At 42.5% G+C, this 16707-nt stretch overlaps 1 protein-coding gene across 2 annotated transcripts in view; it reads left to right on the forward strand.

The window, feature by feature from the left end:
• LOC143139084 (palmitoyltransferase ZDHHC14-like) overlaps positions 1 to 16707 on the forward strand; it is a 54069-nt gene that overhangs the window by 15967 nt on the left and 21395 nt on the right. For both annotated transcript variants that reach the window (XM_076299642.1, XM_076299643.1), the window contains exon 3: positions 4529 to 4689. In XM_076299642.1, coding sequence (XP_076155757.1) covers positions 4529 to 4689 — 161 coding nt within the window. The remainder of the gene's footprint in view (positions 1 to 4528; positions 4690 to 16707) is intronic.

Genomic DNA, 16707 nt, shown 5'->3' on the forward strand with positions numbered 1-16707 from the left:
CTCCAATTGAAATCACTAATCTGTTTGCTCATTGACTCTCACACAAGTTCAAATTCAAGTTCCAGGGATATTGTACCCAATCTTGTAGAGCCATAATCTGTCAGTAGCTGTCAGTTTAACACAGTTCTTGCCATCAAATACTAATCTCCTATCCTAAGGTCTTGAGTTCCAACTTTCGCCTCACCTTTGCTATTTGACCTGTTTTAAACCGCAAGCCTTAGAAACGTGTGCATGTGTAAATAAATAGCCACCGGCCGGCCGCCTGTTGATTTCCGCCGCTCTCATTAGACCTCCGCATGCCACCCTTATGTCCCTGCCAGGGCGATTCCACTGGCACGGGCTCCGCTGACGTAATGGGCCACGCATGCCGGAAACCAGTGCTGTGCCTGGGGCTGCTACCTGATCCTCCAACCCTCGCTCGCTCGCACGCACGCACGCACGCACGCAGGCGGAAGGCAGGCTGGGTCCTGCATATGTCTCTCACCATGCCAAAGGGCTCTGGCTCTTGGCAGACCTCGCTGCCGCCCACAGGGTCGTGTGAAGGTATATTCCTCTCTTCCTCCGCTGCCTCCTCCCCTCCCTCCCGGCCGTGTTTCACACTCTGTCTGTGTCAGCACTGATGATGACTTGGGCAGGAAAGTCTTTACCTGTCAAACCCCCAGTTTTTGGATTCATATCACACGCCGCCACGGGGCCAAAGTCAGGCCAACCACCCTATTATAGACCAGTGGGGAAGCGTCTCTCTCTCTCTCTCCCCTCTCCCTGTCTCTCTCTCTCTGTCTTTATCTTTCTCTGTCTCTCTCTTCTTACACCTTGATGATGGGTAATGGAAAACCTCCTAAGGTGTTGCCATCTGGAGATGAAGCTGCAGGACCTGCATCTGTTCAATGGAGATATGCTTTTCTTATCATTTCTAAATCACTTTCTATCTCCTTTGCAATCTCTCACTACCCGGTCTGCTTGCCTGAAATGAAATTGCATGAAACAAACACTGCATTATATGCCTGCACATAATACATACACTCTTCTTATGCACAAACTGTCCTGTGTCTGTGTGTGTGTGTCTGTGTGTGTGTGTGTGTGTGTGTCTGTGTGTGTCTGTCTGTCTGTCTGTGTGTGTGTGTGTGTGTGTGTGTGTGTGTGTGTGTGTGTGTGTGTGTGTGTGTGTGTGTGTGTGTGTGTGTGTGTGTGTGTGTGTGTGTGTGTGTGTGTGTGTGTGTGTGTGTGTGTGTGTGTGTGTGTGTGTGCGCGCGTGCGTGCGTGTGCGCGCAAGCGTACGCGATGTGATGTTTCAGTTTTCTTGTGAAACCTCACCTCTTGTGATTGTAGACTCACGATGCAAACATAGACCCACATTGTGCTAAGCTAAATTTCCAAACTACTATATGGCTTATCATTTGGCACCATCAGTGACTGAATAGGAAATGGCAGTCAATAAAACTGGCTCTACGAAAGTGTGCACTAAATGGCTGCTTGTCTTGCCATAGTCATGTGGAGTGCTGAAACACCCTAATGGAATAATGGTGCACTCCTTTGTGCCAGTCACTCTGACACACACACACACACACACACACACACACACACACACACACACACACACACACACACACACACACACACACACACACACACACACACACACACACACACACACACAATCACTCTCCCTGCACTAGGTGAAATCACACTTTTTGTGCCGTTTACACCATCACCAGTGCTGCTCTCCATGCAAGTTGTGTGATTAAAAAAAAAAAAAGCTAGCAGGTCACAACTGCCACAGTGCCTCTGTGCTAATTTGAAGGTATGAGCTGTTTTTAGCTCATTCTGTGCTCTATTGTAACATACATTGTAGTAGTTGCCAAGGATACAACAGTACCAAGCTTATCATCTACAGACCAACTGCTTGGCTCCAAATTACTCCACTTTGTTTGAAGATGTAAAACACAGTTTAGTGGAAAATGCTGTCATTCTCTGCACTCCACTTTTCTAATGAGCATTTTATAACACAGCAGAGTAGCGGCTCTTTGATCCATCAGCGTCTGAGCTCATTAGTGCTCAGTACAGTGGGAATGTTTAACAGAAGCTATTCACCAACCGGTATGTTTGAAATGTCATGTGCATTGGAGAGGCACACTAATGAGGAAGGGAGGGGGTAGTGACCAGTAGTGGAATTATGGAGACATCTCTGCACATGCTGATCTCATACACACACACACTCACACACACACTCACACTCACAGACAGATACACACCACCAGTGAGATGGATTCCAATACAAGGAGAGCATCAGACAGGCCGTCAGCATAGACTAATGTGATTACCCTTATCAGCACCTGTGCGATCAGGAATAACAGGATTACCAGAAAATGATCTCCTGGCATGATTAGATTATGCCAGATGAGCGCATAGCCAGCAGGCCAGGGGAATCCCCTCTAGGCACTACTAGGGGATCTCCTGCCTTAACAGGGTGGATGACAAATAAGCCTGAAAAAAGGAATTTAAAAAAACTTCAAATATCATCCCTAAAAAGTGTTTATATGTGTTGCTATATCTCTAAACTTGACTAATATAAAAAAAATAAAAAAAAGGTGAAATATATATGTGAATTTGTCATGTTAGTGCCTAAAATTGTCATATGGTGTGACGTGAAAATAATTGGAAATAAAATGAAAATTAGATACTTTTTTCTATTTTAATTTATGTCACTGTACATTTTAATCATGTTTGCTTTGATATGCAACATTTCCTTGTGAATATTTAGAAGAAAAACCTAACATTTAACAAGTTATTTTGTCAAGGTGGAGAATGCTCCCGAAGTGTAACCAGATATTTTAGGTTAATTCTGATATTTCTTGTAAGAACTCACTCAAAATTCTTGAGGTTCTTGCAGATACCATTTCCTTTGTGTGCTATTGATGTTTTAATGATTTTTCAATTATAAAGTCTTTTTATTTAAAGTAATAATACATTATTTAATGTCACACCAAATTACATGGTGTCACGCCATATGATGAACTGCACCACTCCACCATGTGTCAGAGCAAAACAGGGTTTTTAATGACAATAAAATCATTAACAATGAATTTTGAAGTCACTGTATGAATGGTGTGTGTGTGTAACAGCAAAATAGATGGAAGTTTAGTATTTATTTTTTAAACTTACATGGCATGGTAACATAAAAGAAAAAAGTATGAGAAATATGAATTGTACAGATACATTTTTTTCCCCAATTATCACAGATTTAACAAAAAAACATATAATATCTGAATTTAAAACATGTTTTTACAAGAACTTTTATGTAAAAATGCAATTTGGTCATAGGGTGTGACAGAAATGTCATATTGTGTGACTTGAAAAAAGCTGTCACACCATATGATGCAGCGTCACACTATATGACATTTTGACAGTTAAGCTAATTTTCTAGACAGTTATATACAGCTAACTATTATTTAGCATGCAACTGACCACATGGCAGCAGTGCTTTTTAAGAATTCATGAAGAATATTTGTGAAAAATAGCTACTTTTTAGGCAAATGATGTCACACCATAAGACACTAAAATTTGGCCACGATTGATGATGTCCAATTCAAAGCTTTTTATATCAAAATCTAAAAAGCAGAACTCACCTCTTGACCATGCCAATTACTCCTGACATTCTATTGTTACTTCCTGGTTAAGCAGGGTCCTCTTCACAATAATAATGTCAAAATGAATGCCCGGTCAAAATATACAATATAGTGTCACGCCATATGACAACCATTTTATGGACAAAATATATTTGATTATAACTTAGTTGGACAGCATGCATAAACATCAAAACTTTCTGTGGTTGTAAAAAACATCCAATTATTTTATATGCATGGTAAAACTTTAAAGTAATTATACTTTTTATGAATATACACTCTTTTTAGGAAGTTCGCACACATGGTGGACAGTCACACCATATGACATTTTTTATGTTTGGATGATTATTTTAAGTCAAAAGTTAAATACAAATCCAATACATTTAATATGACAGAACTTGAACCTACCAGACCTACAACATTTCCATATCAATTCTTAACAATTGCCATTTTTTATAAGTGTGTGACACATGGACAGTCTGAATTCTGCTATTTGTCATCTACCCACAAACGCCTGCTTACAAAGTCCCATGGGTGAGGGTGAAAGCAGAAAGACTGTTTTATGTACTGTAGTTGATCCTCATTTTGGGCATATGATTTATGTATTGTCTGTTGTGAACCAGGGTCATATGACACGGAGCATCTGTTTTTTAATTTATTTGCCAACTAAAAGCTCTTGCACTGCCTTCATTCGCATAACTTCAGCCAATGTATTTGTGATTGTAAACCACTGCCTGAAATCTCAAACACAAAAAAAAAAAACATTTTATTTTATGCACTGCTGATCACGATATACTTGGGCCACTGTGTAACCTGGCATCTCATTATTTTTGACCTTGACTACTTTGTTCAGTCATGTAGTGAGCATCATCTCACTGTCTCTGTCTCTTTTCCTTCTCCTGCAGCTGTCCCTTCCTGTCGTCCCAGCTCACTCCGGCCATCCCTGTGATAGGCGGCGTTCTCTTCGGCTTCGTGTTGGGCACGCTGCTGCGAACCAGTTTCAGTGACCCCGGAGTCCTACCCAGAGCCACGCCAGACGAGGCAGCCGACCTGGAGCGGCAGATAGGTCAGATGGCCTCATCTCTCTCTTGTACCCTCTCCCTGCCAAAACAACTCTTTCCTCTGCCACGTGTCCCCTCTCGTTAAACACCTGTCCTTAGTACACAGTCGCACACAATCACCAGTGATCTGATCTGATGTTGTTATTATCTTTGAATTCTCTTCTTCTCTTATTCTCTCTCTTCTTTCTCCTCTCTTCTGTGAATGAAAGAATTTGACTCTTTTGAGTCAGTCACGACTGCATTTAATATGCACACTACTACAGGCTACACTGCTTGGTGGAAGAAAGGAGTCTTTTCTTCTATGACGACTTTGGTTGTCTCCATCAAACCTTTCTCAGTCCCATCAGGGCCGCTGCAGGTCTGCCTTGCTCTCTCTGCCTCTCGCTGCCTGTGTGTGCTGATGCCTGATGTCAGGAGAAGCCCTAATGCCCCATGTCAGCAGCTCTCTACCCCACAGGACTCAAGGCCTTTTAAGCAAACAGAGCCGTCTAATTAATCTTATTAGCCGACTAAAAGCTTCTGGAAAGGCAAAGTAGTGTAGCGCAGCACTGAGGTTTTTTTTCTTTTTTTTTTTTTTTTTTTTCCTTTCGCTTGGAGGGAGCTGAGACGTGGGAGAATAGCAGTGGCCGCACCAGCCATGCAAAATAAGTTCTTAATCTCTTGAGAGAGCCACAGAGAGAGCCACAGAGAGAGCTGAGAGAGCCATCGACCTACATCAGGAGTGCCTCCCACCACCCGCTCGCCTGGGCTCTCTACCCCAGCTGAGAGCTCTGTGTCTGTTTGGTGGTTGTGATTTTTTTTCTGTGCTCTGAGCGGACATCGAGCCATTCCTCCGCTGCTGTGGCGCATGTGCAGCACAGATGTAGATGACCCTGAGGTACGCTGACCGAACCCGACAGCAGAGAAGGGACCGTGCAACCTGTCTGGGGGTATTTTCAGTGTGTGAACCAATGAGTGGCCATGGTCAGTTTCAGAAGTTAAAACTGACATACACACCAAAATGCTGGTTATCCTCCTCATCCCTGTCTGCTGGCATATGGGTCCATGCTCCATGGGAGCATACGTTGTGAGACCATCATGTCTCTCTGTCTCTCAGTAGAACTGGGATATGTGACTGAGAGACAAAGGTGAATAGAGACAGCAGACATTCTTACAACCGACAACAAATGAGATGGAGGTCTTGGAAAAAGAATCCAGCAGTATAGAGACCATTTGTCTCTGTCACAGTTTATTTTGCTCCCTTTTTTTCTGGTCCTCCATGTTTCCCTTTTTTCTCCTCTTTTGGTTTTCTTCCTCCCTTCTCTTTGTGTCTGGCTGGAGTGACATGTTGCACATTTCCAAACATCTGTTTGCTCTTACTTTGAGCCCAGCATTTGCCTGTGCATAGCTCTCATTGTTCTCCTCCTCTCTCTTATCCCCCCTCTCTCTGTGGAGCCTCTGAAATGTTCACTCAGACTTATTATCTGGTTTTCCATTAGGCATCCATCTGGCCTGTGTGCCCTGTGGTTAGACCTGACACTCAGAAGGCTAGTTATGTCAAGTGGGTATTTGGCAAGAGAGACAGTGGACATAGAATGTGTTTTAGGTCTCATGTTGAATTTGCCTTGCAGCAACTGGGCATAACTGTATAACATTTCAGTATCATTTTAATACTCAACTCATTTAGTAATGATCTCAAGGTAGAGATCAGATGAAATTCCTGAGTATTTTCTAAGGTGTCATTGTGTAGGATGAAAACCTACAGCCTAACTTGATTTTGCAAAGTCTAATTCACTGACTTGGGGGCTGGGAGGGAACACGATTTGAGAAGGTGTAGATTACAGTGACCTGCATAGCATGGGCATAGAGATACCTCACAATACACATTTTGCTGCTGCATTTATTTAAAGAGGACTGTTTCTATTAGTGATCTTGAATTTGCCCATACCAATATGCTTATGCCTCATAGTTTTTGGATGGATGGATATCTCATTGTCATTGTACAGATGCACACATATTATTCTTCATGGTGTTGACTGCTACTATGGTCAGAGTCATTACACTTACACGTGTTGTTAATGTAGGGACAACTCAAGCTCCCTTTTAAAGGACAAATTTCCACTTCCAAGACGATCAAATCTTAAATGGTCCTATGATATAAACTGCAGTGTGTGTGTGTGTGTGTGTGTGTGTGTGTGTGTGTGTGTGTGTGTGTGTGTGTGTGTGTGTGTGTGTGTGTGTGTGTGTGTGTGTGTGTGTGTGTGTGTGTGTGTGTGTGTGTGTGTGTGTGTGTGTGTGTGTGTGTGTGTGTGTGTGTGTGTGTGTGTGTGTGTGTGTGTGTGTGTGTGTGTGTGTGTGTGTGTGTGGTTTTTTGTCTCCATCACATTCATCAGTCTCGCCTACAGTGGGAGAATAGTCATGCCTGGCTTGCTGAGAGCTGAACTCTTCAACCAGTACTATTTCATTTTTTTCCCTTTCATGGTTTTCATACTGGTGGTGGTGTCTGTGGCCAAAAGCCTGCACCAAACAACCTTTTTTTCTGTTTGGGTGTATTTGTGTCTTGTAAACTTTCTGTTTTCAGCTGGTGCTTTTTCATACATTTATTTAGGAAGAAAAGGCCCCGACTAGAACAAGTCAACTTTCAAGTCTAGCTCTAGGATCAGAATAAGCGTTGCAGAATGACTAAATATAGGCATGTTTTGTCCAGGAGCCGAAGCACCAGTGGTCTTGTGGAGGAGGTCATGGGGTGTGATATGCTCCCCTCTGGATTCACAGTGCAACGGAAGGAAGGAATTCTCTGTGTATTTTTGCTGGCTGCACCCCACCCTTTCATTTACTGCATGACCCCGTGGTCGGGCAGTGAGCCAAGAGCAGGGTGCCCAATGTCTCACTGGTTTGCAGCCTGCTCCGTGTGCACTCGCTCATTTCTTTTTTCAGATATATATTTTTTTATTTACTGAACTGAATGTAGACCATATTTCATGTCACAGGCATGGCACCCAACAGGAGAACAAATTACATAAAGAATCAGTTGCATAAAATTCTAAATGTGACGTTGGTAGAATTGCAATGGCGTGACATCTCTGAAACCTCCTTTAATACGGTTTTATCACTCACAGACAAGAATGTAATTAACCATTGTGCTTACAGTTGTCAGACAAGGCAGAACAGCTGGGGTTGTGATCGAAGCGATGCGTAGCTCACATTCCCAGAAACCTCATGAATAAGTAATGCTGTTGTTTGAAAGCAACGGCTTGCTCTTGTCTCGAGTTCATCACTAGCATTGATTTTTCGCTTCACGTTTTAGAACTACAGATTGGAATGAGATATTATTTCCCATAATGGAAAATATGAAAGAATGACTGGCGAATCCTTTCTGATGAAGATTACAGCAAACACTGTGAACACATGAACAGCCATGTTGTCGTTGTCGTTGTTGTTGTTGTCGTTGTCGTTGTCGTTGTCGTTGTTGTTGTTGTTGTTGTCGTTGTCGTTGTCGTTGTCGTCGTCGTCGTCGTCGTCGTCGTCGTCGTTTCTGTTGTCCTTCAGTGATGTGATGGATTGTGTGTCTCATCATGTGCAGATGCAGACACTGACAGGTGCTGTGTAGTGGATGTTTGCCTAATGCAGCATAAAGTAGAAATCAATGCTGTGCCCCTCACCCCCACTCTAGCTGGTGTATACAGAGAGCGAAGTGGGATACAGGGATTGTTTTTAGTGATTCTAGTGTTTCATTTAAGGGGAAAAATGTTGCTGTTATAATTTGAAGGGCCCTATCACGGCGAACGCATGGTCACTCGCAAATAGCTTAGGGGTTTGTCCAGTCCACATTGGGGGTGGTTTTGTTATCAAACGTTATCAAACGTGGGACACCTGCCGCAACAAGGTGGTTCTAACCAGTTAATCAGTCATTGGTGTGTTTTGGGCGTAACATCCCTTAAACCAATGAAAATGACATCTTTCATTCCCTTTAACACTAGCAAGCAGTGCAACTTCAAACAGCGTATCGGTATTTTGATAGTCAGCGGCACATTTGAAGGAATCTACTTGTATGCGAGACCATATGGAACAGGTATTCCACTAAACCATGCTTTACTAAAACCTAGCAGAGTATAGCCTACACGCATCTGCACTCGTCTATTATTTGAACTCACTGGCAAAGTGAAACTAACTTCATTGTGGTGTCAATAGTCAGTGGCAAAACAGTTATACACAGTTAATTACTTTCACTATTGACAATGGGTTACCATCGAAAACATAGCCTGAAAAAAGCAACACTTACCCCAATAATATTCAAATAACTGAATAAAAAACCTAAGGACATTTATCCTGCACAGGACTTGCTGTTTTCATCTCGTGACATTGTGTCTTCAGCATGCTTTATATGCGCCTTTTGCTATAGACCAGGTTTTTTCTTGGTCAGTGGCGTAATGCTTTTTAGATAGTGTAAGATAGCTAATTTTTAGATAATGCGCACCTCCACACCTTAGGTCACACCCCTGAGCGCATTGTGTAATAAAATAGAAGGGCATGAGGAAAAACTCGAGTGTACGATAGGAATACACTTTGCGTCGGGATAATAATACACTTTGCGCCGTGTTCTGTGTCGCAAAAGTAGGGCCCTGAATTTTCAACTGTGCAAGTGTTCAACCGTTCCGCTGGTTACGTCACACATCAGTTGTACATTAAAGGCTTACCCTTAACAGTTTGTTGACCTTGTTTTGGAAACAAGTGTTTCCAAAATCATTTTGATGGCACATAACGACATAACATGATAATCTCAGTAGGAGAAGAGCTGCTATGCTACAGGAATTCTGAGAACGTTTTATACAGACTGGTGCATTCCCTCTATATTATTATCAGAGTTATGTTCATACTTTGTTGCAGAAAACGCATATTTAGTTTGTTTATTATTGTGCTTCTCAACCAGAGGGGGACCCCGAGAGCATATCTTGCCTATTTTACCTATTTACATTAAGTACATTTTGTTGTTTTTGGAGAAGAAAGTATGATGGTTAAAGAAACGATAAGCAATATGCTATCTGGGATGCCTCTCTTGTCTATTCCCATCCCCTTCCATGTTTATCAGAATGCTACAAGGGAAGAAGGAATCCATTGGAAGAGAATTCCAAGCTCTTCCGTGACCTTCCAATCACTGTTTCCGCTTGGGCACCACCTCCTCACCTAAATGTAACCAAGGCAGATTACATGCCACCAGCAACAGAGAAACAGAGAACTGATAATAGATCCTGAACTTAACAAAGACTGTTCACCCTGTCTAGTTCACCATGCTACTCAGATGCAAAATCTGTACACATAATCACCAAAAATAACAAACAGGGTCACAAATGCCAGCCTGCCTAAAGCATCATTCAGCAGCATTCGGCTTGTGAACTGTGTTTTGAAGCACACCTGTGTCCTAGGTAGCCACCTGTGACTCTGACCAATTTTAAAAGCTCTGCATCAGTTGGTGCTCTTACATTCTCACAGATCAGTGTCTGTTTTCATACCCAGACATAACAGAGACATTGTGAATCAGAGGCGTGACATTTTAGGAGAAGATGACTGTACTTTGTAATTCCTATTAAGATGTAGAGCAAAACTGATCAAAACAAGGCACATCTTTTTACTGTTTCAACTTATCAATCATAAACCTGCATCAACTCCTAGTAGCACAGTCACACCTTTTTAGTATGGACCTGGGGGAACTTTCTGGCAGCATCTCGGAGCCTCTTTCGCTTCCACAGAAGGACACACACCTGAGAGACATGCTTGGAATTGCAAACAACCCTGAAACAAATCGACTTTATTGTGAGATAAGACTGTACATCTTGTCGAGACTTTCTGCAATTTCACACAGTGACCCTCTGTGCCCTGACCGTCATGGTTGTCACCAGAGAGGATGTGGTGAGATGAAGTTTCCTGCCAGCCCAGGAACGTGTGCAAGACTTCTTTTCCTGGGTGTTTGTCAGCACGCCAGCAGGGGAAGTAAGATGCATACCAGCTTGAGCCTTCACTTTTATGACCCTGTCACCACGTCTGCTTGCAGTAGGGAGACGTGGGAGTGAGAGAATAAAAGTCTAAGCCACTTCTTTCACCTTGCATTGACACAAAGACAAAATGAAGCGGAAGACTGAGAGAAAGTCTTCCTTTTAGTTTTTTTTTTTATGTTTTTTTTTTTTACTTCAGGAAGTTCACCAAAGGGTTAAATACTTATTAATAGCAGGCTTATCCATGGAAGTAGTAGTTTATTGACTTGTCTGACTTCCTAATTTTTGTGTAGAGGGGATATTTAGATGGGATATTTAGCACCCTGTTTTAATATTTTTTTTTCTTCAGAGGACATATGAGATGTTAGTCCAAGGGTGCCAAGATGTCGAAGGCATACATAAACTAATTATGTCCTTGGGCAAAGTGCCACCCTTTCCTGCATGTGATGGATGGTTCTTTTGGCAGACAGGGCTAGGCAAGAGAGAGGAAAGAGACTTTGGCTTGCAGTGGTCCAATCCAGTCAGAGAATGAGCTTACATATAACCTTTCCACAGTTGTTGTTCTGGTCAGGAGAAAACAAAAAAGGCACTGTTTTATGTGTGTGCTAAGAATGGGGCAAAGGATTGCAAATGTTAATTTCTTTAATTTTTTACATTATCAAGCTTTGTGCCCTTCCACAGTCCATGTAAATTAGTATATTTGTGCCAAATTAATATTTGTGCATGAGAAATCAGAAACTCAACTCATGTACCAGATGTAAATATAAGGCATTTGGCATGAAATTAAAATGTATTCTTACTTCTTTAGTTGTTTAATTGTTAATAAAGCTTGTAAACATCTGAGAGTTCTTCTATCTGAGATACTAAAACCATATCCATTCCATTGCGACTATTGACTTTAATGCTAATGAAATATTTAACTTTCCATCATTTTTACTGTAATACACATTCTCATTGCAATTTTCTTCTCTTCCGTCTGTGTTCCATGTAGGCCATGTTGACACAGGATACACACACTAGTAACCAGTTAAACTTCCTAAAATAGCCACAATCGACTGTGACAGAGCCCACACTTCTATCATGCTTTTATGCACCATCGATGAATTGACCTAACTGGGTCTATCTAATCCATGGTGTTAAGTGGATTCGTGGGGCTCATTTCACCCACAGCTCAGTAATCCAGTAATTGTAGTCCTCCTAATCTCTCATTCTCATCCCCACTCCCATAACTGGACACGGACAGTTGGTTTCTTTTTGCTCTCAACCCCGCCTGTGTGAGATTGTAAAAAAAGACAAATGCAATGGTGGCTGGAAAGCCGATGAATTGCAACCTCAGTCAGTTAACTTGTTTCTTTACTGTAGATCCTCTTGAGCTTTCTGACCAAGACATGAGATATTACATTTTAATTCAATTAAGAATTGGGTTGATGGGAGGGGAAAAAATCGGATTCTCGACGCAAACAATTCTGTCAAATTGATTTGGCTGTTTGGCTAAGAATCTGAAATCTTAACGATATATAAGTATTTATGTATGTGCAGATGACTTCTAACCCCCTTGTTGGCCTCATACAAAATAACTTATTGTGTCTGGAAGGGTTCTGGAAAAGGTTTTGTAACAACCTTTCTTAAGGTTAGGAAACTTAAGTTGTTGGAAAAAATATATTGTCGCATCTAATCTGTATATTCACAGAATTATACTTACCGAATGTGATTCAGAAGATAAATTGATCGCAAAATTGGAAATGGGTGCCCTCAGGTCATGAAATTCCTGATTTTCCAGATTAGGTCTGAGATAACCGTGACTAGTGGACATGAAGTCTGTCTGGGGTAAATTGCATTCTTTTAAAATCTGTCTCTGAATCAGACACTGAAATAGTCACCTGGCATACCTGCTCTCCAGCTGTTTCTCGGTGTGTGTGTTCGTGCGTGCGTGCATGCGTGCATTCATTTGTTTTGTTTGTGTGTGTGTATGTGTGTTTGTTTGTTGGTGTGTGTGCATGTGAGTGTGCATGCGTGTGTGTCTACACAGAACAGCTGGAAGAGATGCCAGGTCATCCCAGGTCATCCCAGAGATTATTGCTGCACAAGAGCATTTTTGTCATATTCAGCCATTGAGGGTGTCAAGTCTGTAAAGCTGTGGAAACAGAAACTGACAATACCTGTCATGGTGTCAGGTTTCTTAGATGATGGAAGGATCAAGAAATCATTCAGGCAGATAAACCCAGGCTTTAACAAGACACGTGTGTTTTGTTCACTGATAGAACACCTGCCCATATGGCTGTGTTTATAAACATTCTATGTGTACAGTGATAATGGCATATTTAGTGGTGTCTACTGCAATTTTTGTTTTGCAAGGGCTGGCTGGGTCAAGATCTTGTGACACCCATCTGAGTTCAGAGCTTTATTTTACCATGTCCGCGTCATGGTTTGGTGCACATGCAGGCTCAGCAAGAACTCTTGCAAAAGGCACAGGCACAGTGCATTCACTGTCCCTGAATGAATGGGCCTGCTTTCATCACGGGCATCAAGCAAGCATATGAGTCATTCTTTATCAGCAGGTTATGTGATTAATATGATGTGATTGGTATTCTGCTGTAATGAACTGATGACAATTATGCATGATTTAAAAAGACTGTTACAGAATGGTAATAGTGGTATTTGGTCTTTTCCCTCTAGGCATCTTTTCATTTGACTGCCTTCAGCCAGGAGCTCCGGTCCTTTGTGCCTGCTTACAAAGGCATATTTCAAATAAACCATGACGGTATATTACAAAGAGGAGGGTAATATCAGAGATAAACACAGGGTTCTTTTTTCTCTCTAAAGTTCACTGCTGGCCACTGCATTCAGACATAATTGCTTTCACAGCCGATAAAGCCCAGTCGATAACTGGACAGAGTCATTAGAGATCTTTTTGTGCTCACAGAAGACAACCAATCGACTTGCTTAAGCTGCACTTTTTACACAGTTATGCTATGATATTGCTGGAAATCTGTGAAATTTCGAGTCTACCCAGCAGGGTGCAAGATCACTGCATTATCATTCATTAGCTGCGTTATCATTAGCTGGTTGACCCTTTTTATATGAAAGGGCAAGTGTTTTCCAAGAATGAGCACATTTTTGCTAATGGTGTGCGTTATAGTTTCATGATCTTGAGTCGTGATTCTTCTATCTGCTTGGCCAGCATGTCCAGGCTGAGCCAGAGTGCCGTTAAAAGTATAGAGACACAGACAGACACACCCACGCACACCTCCCTTGTTAAGACTCATAAGCTCTGGTGGAATTCTGCTGTTTCTGCCTCAGAGAATCGATGTTAAAGCGATGGTTCGGAGTAATTTTACCCTAGGGTTCTTTGCACCATGACCCCGAGCCAAACACCCTCCCAGAACCTTTTTTCCCTTGGTCGAGCCCTGGTCGAGTAGCGCCGTCAGAAACGAATGACGTTCTGCAGTCATGATGGAACCAACTTTTATCTCGTAAATTACCCCACTAATAATGCCCTGAATGGTACGAAACTTCTGCAGTAGTACAACTACGACATTTAGTCCAATAACGAGGCATTAGAAAGTTTGTAAGTGCACCAGGAGTTTATTTAAATAAGACTTGCCTGATTATCTGCTACTATACCGCTGCGTCAACGTTTCTTCCGTGATTTGGGAAAAGCCTGTAAAAGTCCTTGCAGGAAGCGATTACATCAACGTTTTTTGGTATATCCAGTTTTAAATATTTTTTTTCGAAGTGTTTACAACTTAGTAATAACTAATAATTGTTGCAAACTGGACTACGAACAAAATATTAGTGCATTCCTGGATCTACATCCTTATGCATGCTTCCTGCCAGGACTTTTACAGGCTTTTCCCAAATCACGGAAGAAACGTCGATGCAGCGGTATAGTAGCAGATAATCAGGCAAGTCTTATTTAAATAAACTCCTGGTGCACTTACAAACTTTCTAATGCCTCGTTATTGGACTAAAGGTCGTAGTTGTACTACTGCAGAAGTTTTGTACCATTCAGGGCATTATTAGTGGGGTAATTTACGAGATAAAAGTTGGTTCCATCACGACTGCAGAACGTCATTAGTTTTTGATAGCGCTACTCGACCAGGGTTCGACCAAGGGAAAAAACGTTCTGAGAGGGTGTTTGGCTCGGGGTCATGGTGCAAAGGACCCTAGGGTGAAATTACTCCGAACCATCGCTTTAAGTGGCTAATAGGCCGTCACCGATGCCCAAACAAGCCCTTGTTTTTGGCCTAAGCATAACAGCATATTTCTCAAGGAGTTCCTCTTCACACAGAGCAAGAGTGGTGTAATGGGGCCATCTACAAGCTCAGCTAACTGTGGAGGACACAATCTAGGCTTAATGGTAAACTGGTGCACCATACATAGGGCTCCAAACTAAACTTAAAATTATATGATTATGTAGGTCAGTTATTAGGCTTTAACAGACATACATTTTTACTAAATCCTAATTTATTGCTTCATTTACTGTACTCACCTATGTTTTTTGGTCACTATTGTTATTTATGAGGATAATATTTTGAAAGCTTAATGTTGGATTTGGTTGGATTTCACATAATTTTCACAGGTCACTGTAGCTGTGCTTATACTAAATTAATTGACTTGCTCATAGTACTCTGGAATCATGCAAAAGCATGATAAAACCATAGACTCCAAAACCTTAAGAGTCTCTTTTAGCCCTTTAACTTGAAATTCATCTGCTTTTGTTGTGACCTGAGCTGTGAGATTCTTGCTAGCTCCCCTCCACTTCTGTCCCTTTTGTATTCAGAGAACTGCCACCCCCAGTAAGCACCTTATTTGTGTGCATGTGGCCTGACATGTAGACTGACAGGGAAGTGACACTCAGTGTTGTAAGCACAGGAACCTCCGAGGTGAATGCCAGTCGCCCAAAGGCTACATGCCAACCAGAGGCAGGAAGTTGTCAGGGCGGGTGCTTGAAGCGGCAGGAAATGGGTGGAGGTTGGGGGTAGGTAAAGGGTGGCTCACTGGGAGGGGGCGGTGGACCCCTGCTGACTGTCGGCATCAGGAAACCCACCACTGTGTTGCATGCAGCTCAGGGAAGTGCGTCCTTGGAAGAGGCATGTCCCTGCGGAAGTGCTCAGTGTCCATGGCTGATGTTGCATAACTGCACACACACACACATAAAAAAACTCTTTCTTACATACACTCACTCACACTCTCTCACACACACACTCACACGGCTATGCTTTGAAACAAGGCATCCTGCTGTTTTCGGTTCCTTTGTATTCTTTGTTATCTTTTCTAGATCATCTTTTCTGTGTTTCTTGGCTCTTTTTGTTGGGGAATGATTGCTGCCTCAGAATAATGAAACAGAATAATGGTCAGCACATACAGGTTGATTCAGATGAAAAGCGTGATTACAGTAATTGCCGCTGGTTCTGTAAAAACAAGAAAGCCACAGACTAAGCCAGACAGATGAAAGTAAAGCTCCCGTGTTGTCAGATGCTTCCCCTGCCATCACAGTCGCTGTTGTCCCCATCTCCCTTTTGCTGTCTCTACTCATGAGCGCCCACAAGCCTGACAGTTTGGATCTTGCTGTTCCCAGCCTGCTGTCGTTCTTCACGTTTTCAGTCATCGAGGAGCACCAGCAATGGCAGCTGCCTTTGAGACCCCACATCAGTGTTCAGCACCGACTCCACAGAGAAGATGCGCCCCTGACCCGATCCTGCGCCCTCTGTGTGTGCAGCACCCCCTTTGGCTAATGTCAGAGTTATCCAGAGTGACTTGCCACTGGAGCCAGGGAGAATGTAGTCATAGTAACCGCCCTAATGTCTGGGGGTGGGGGCCCAGCTTGGTGAGCTGTGGTGCCGTGGAATCCTCCGCTGGGAATTGTGTGACCTCCCACCAATAATCCAGTGGGGAGAGAGAGTGGGAGAAAAAGAGAGAGTGAGTGAGAGAGTGTGAAGAGGAATTTCACTGCTTATCAGACCTAGGGGGGCAACACCTCCTTTAACTCAGTAGAAAGGGCTCACACATGAGATCACTAGACAGGGCTTGACAAGGTCTCATATCTCGCCT

Source organism: Alosa pseudoharengus, unplaced genomic scaffold, assembly GCF_046254945.1.
Source record: "Alosa pseudoharengus isolate Yale_2024_CS ecotype anadromous, Long Island Sound unplaced genomic scaffold, YU_APseudo_1.1 YU_APseudo_1.1_scf_22, whole genome shotgun sequence".
Lineage (NCBI taxonomy): Eukaryota > Metazoa > Chordata > Actinopteri > Clupeiformes > Clupeidae > Alosa > Alosa pseudoharengus.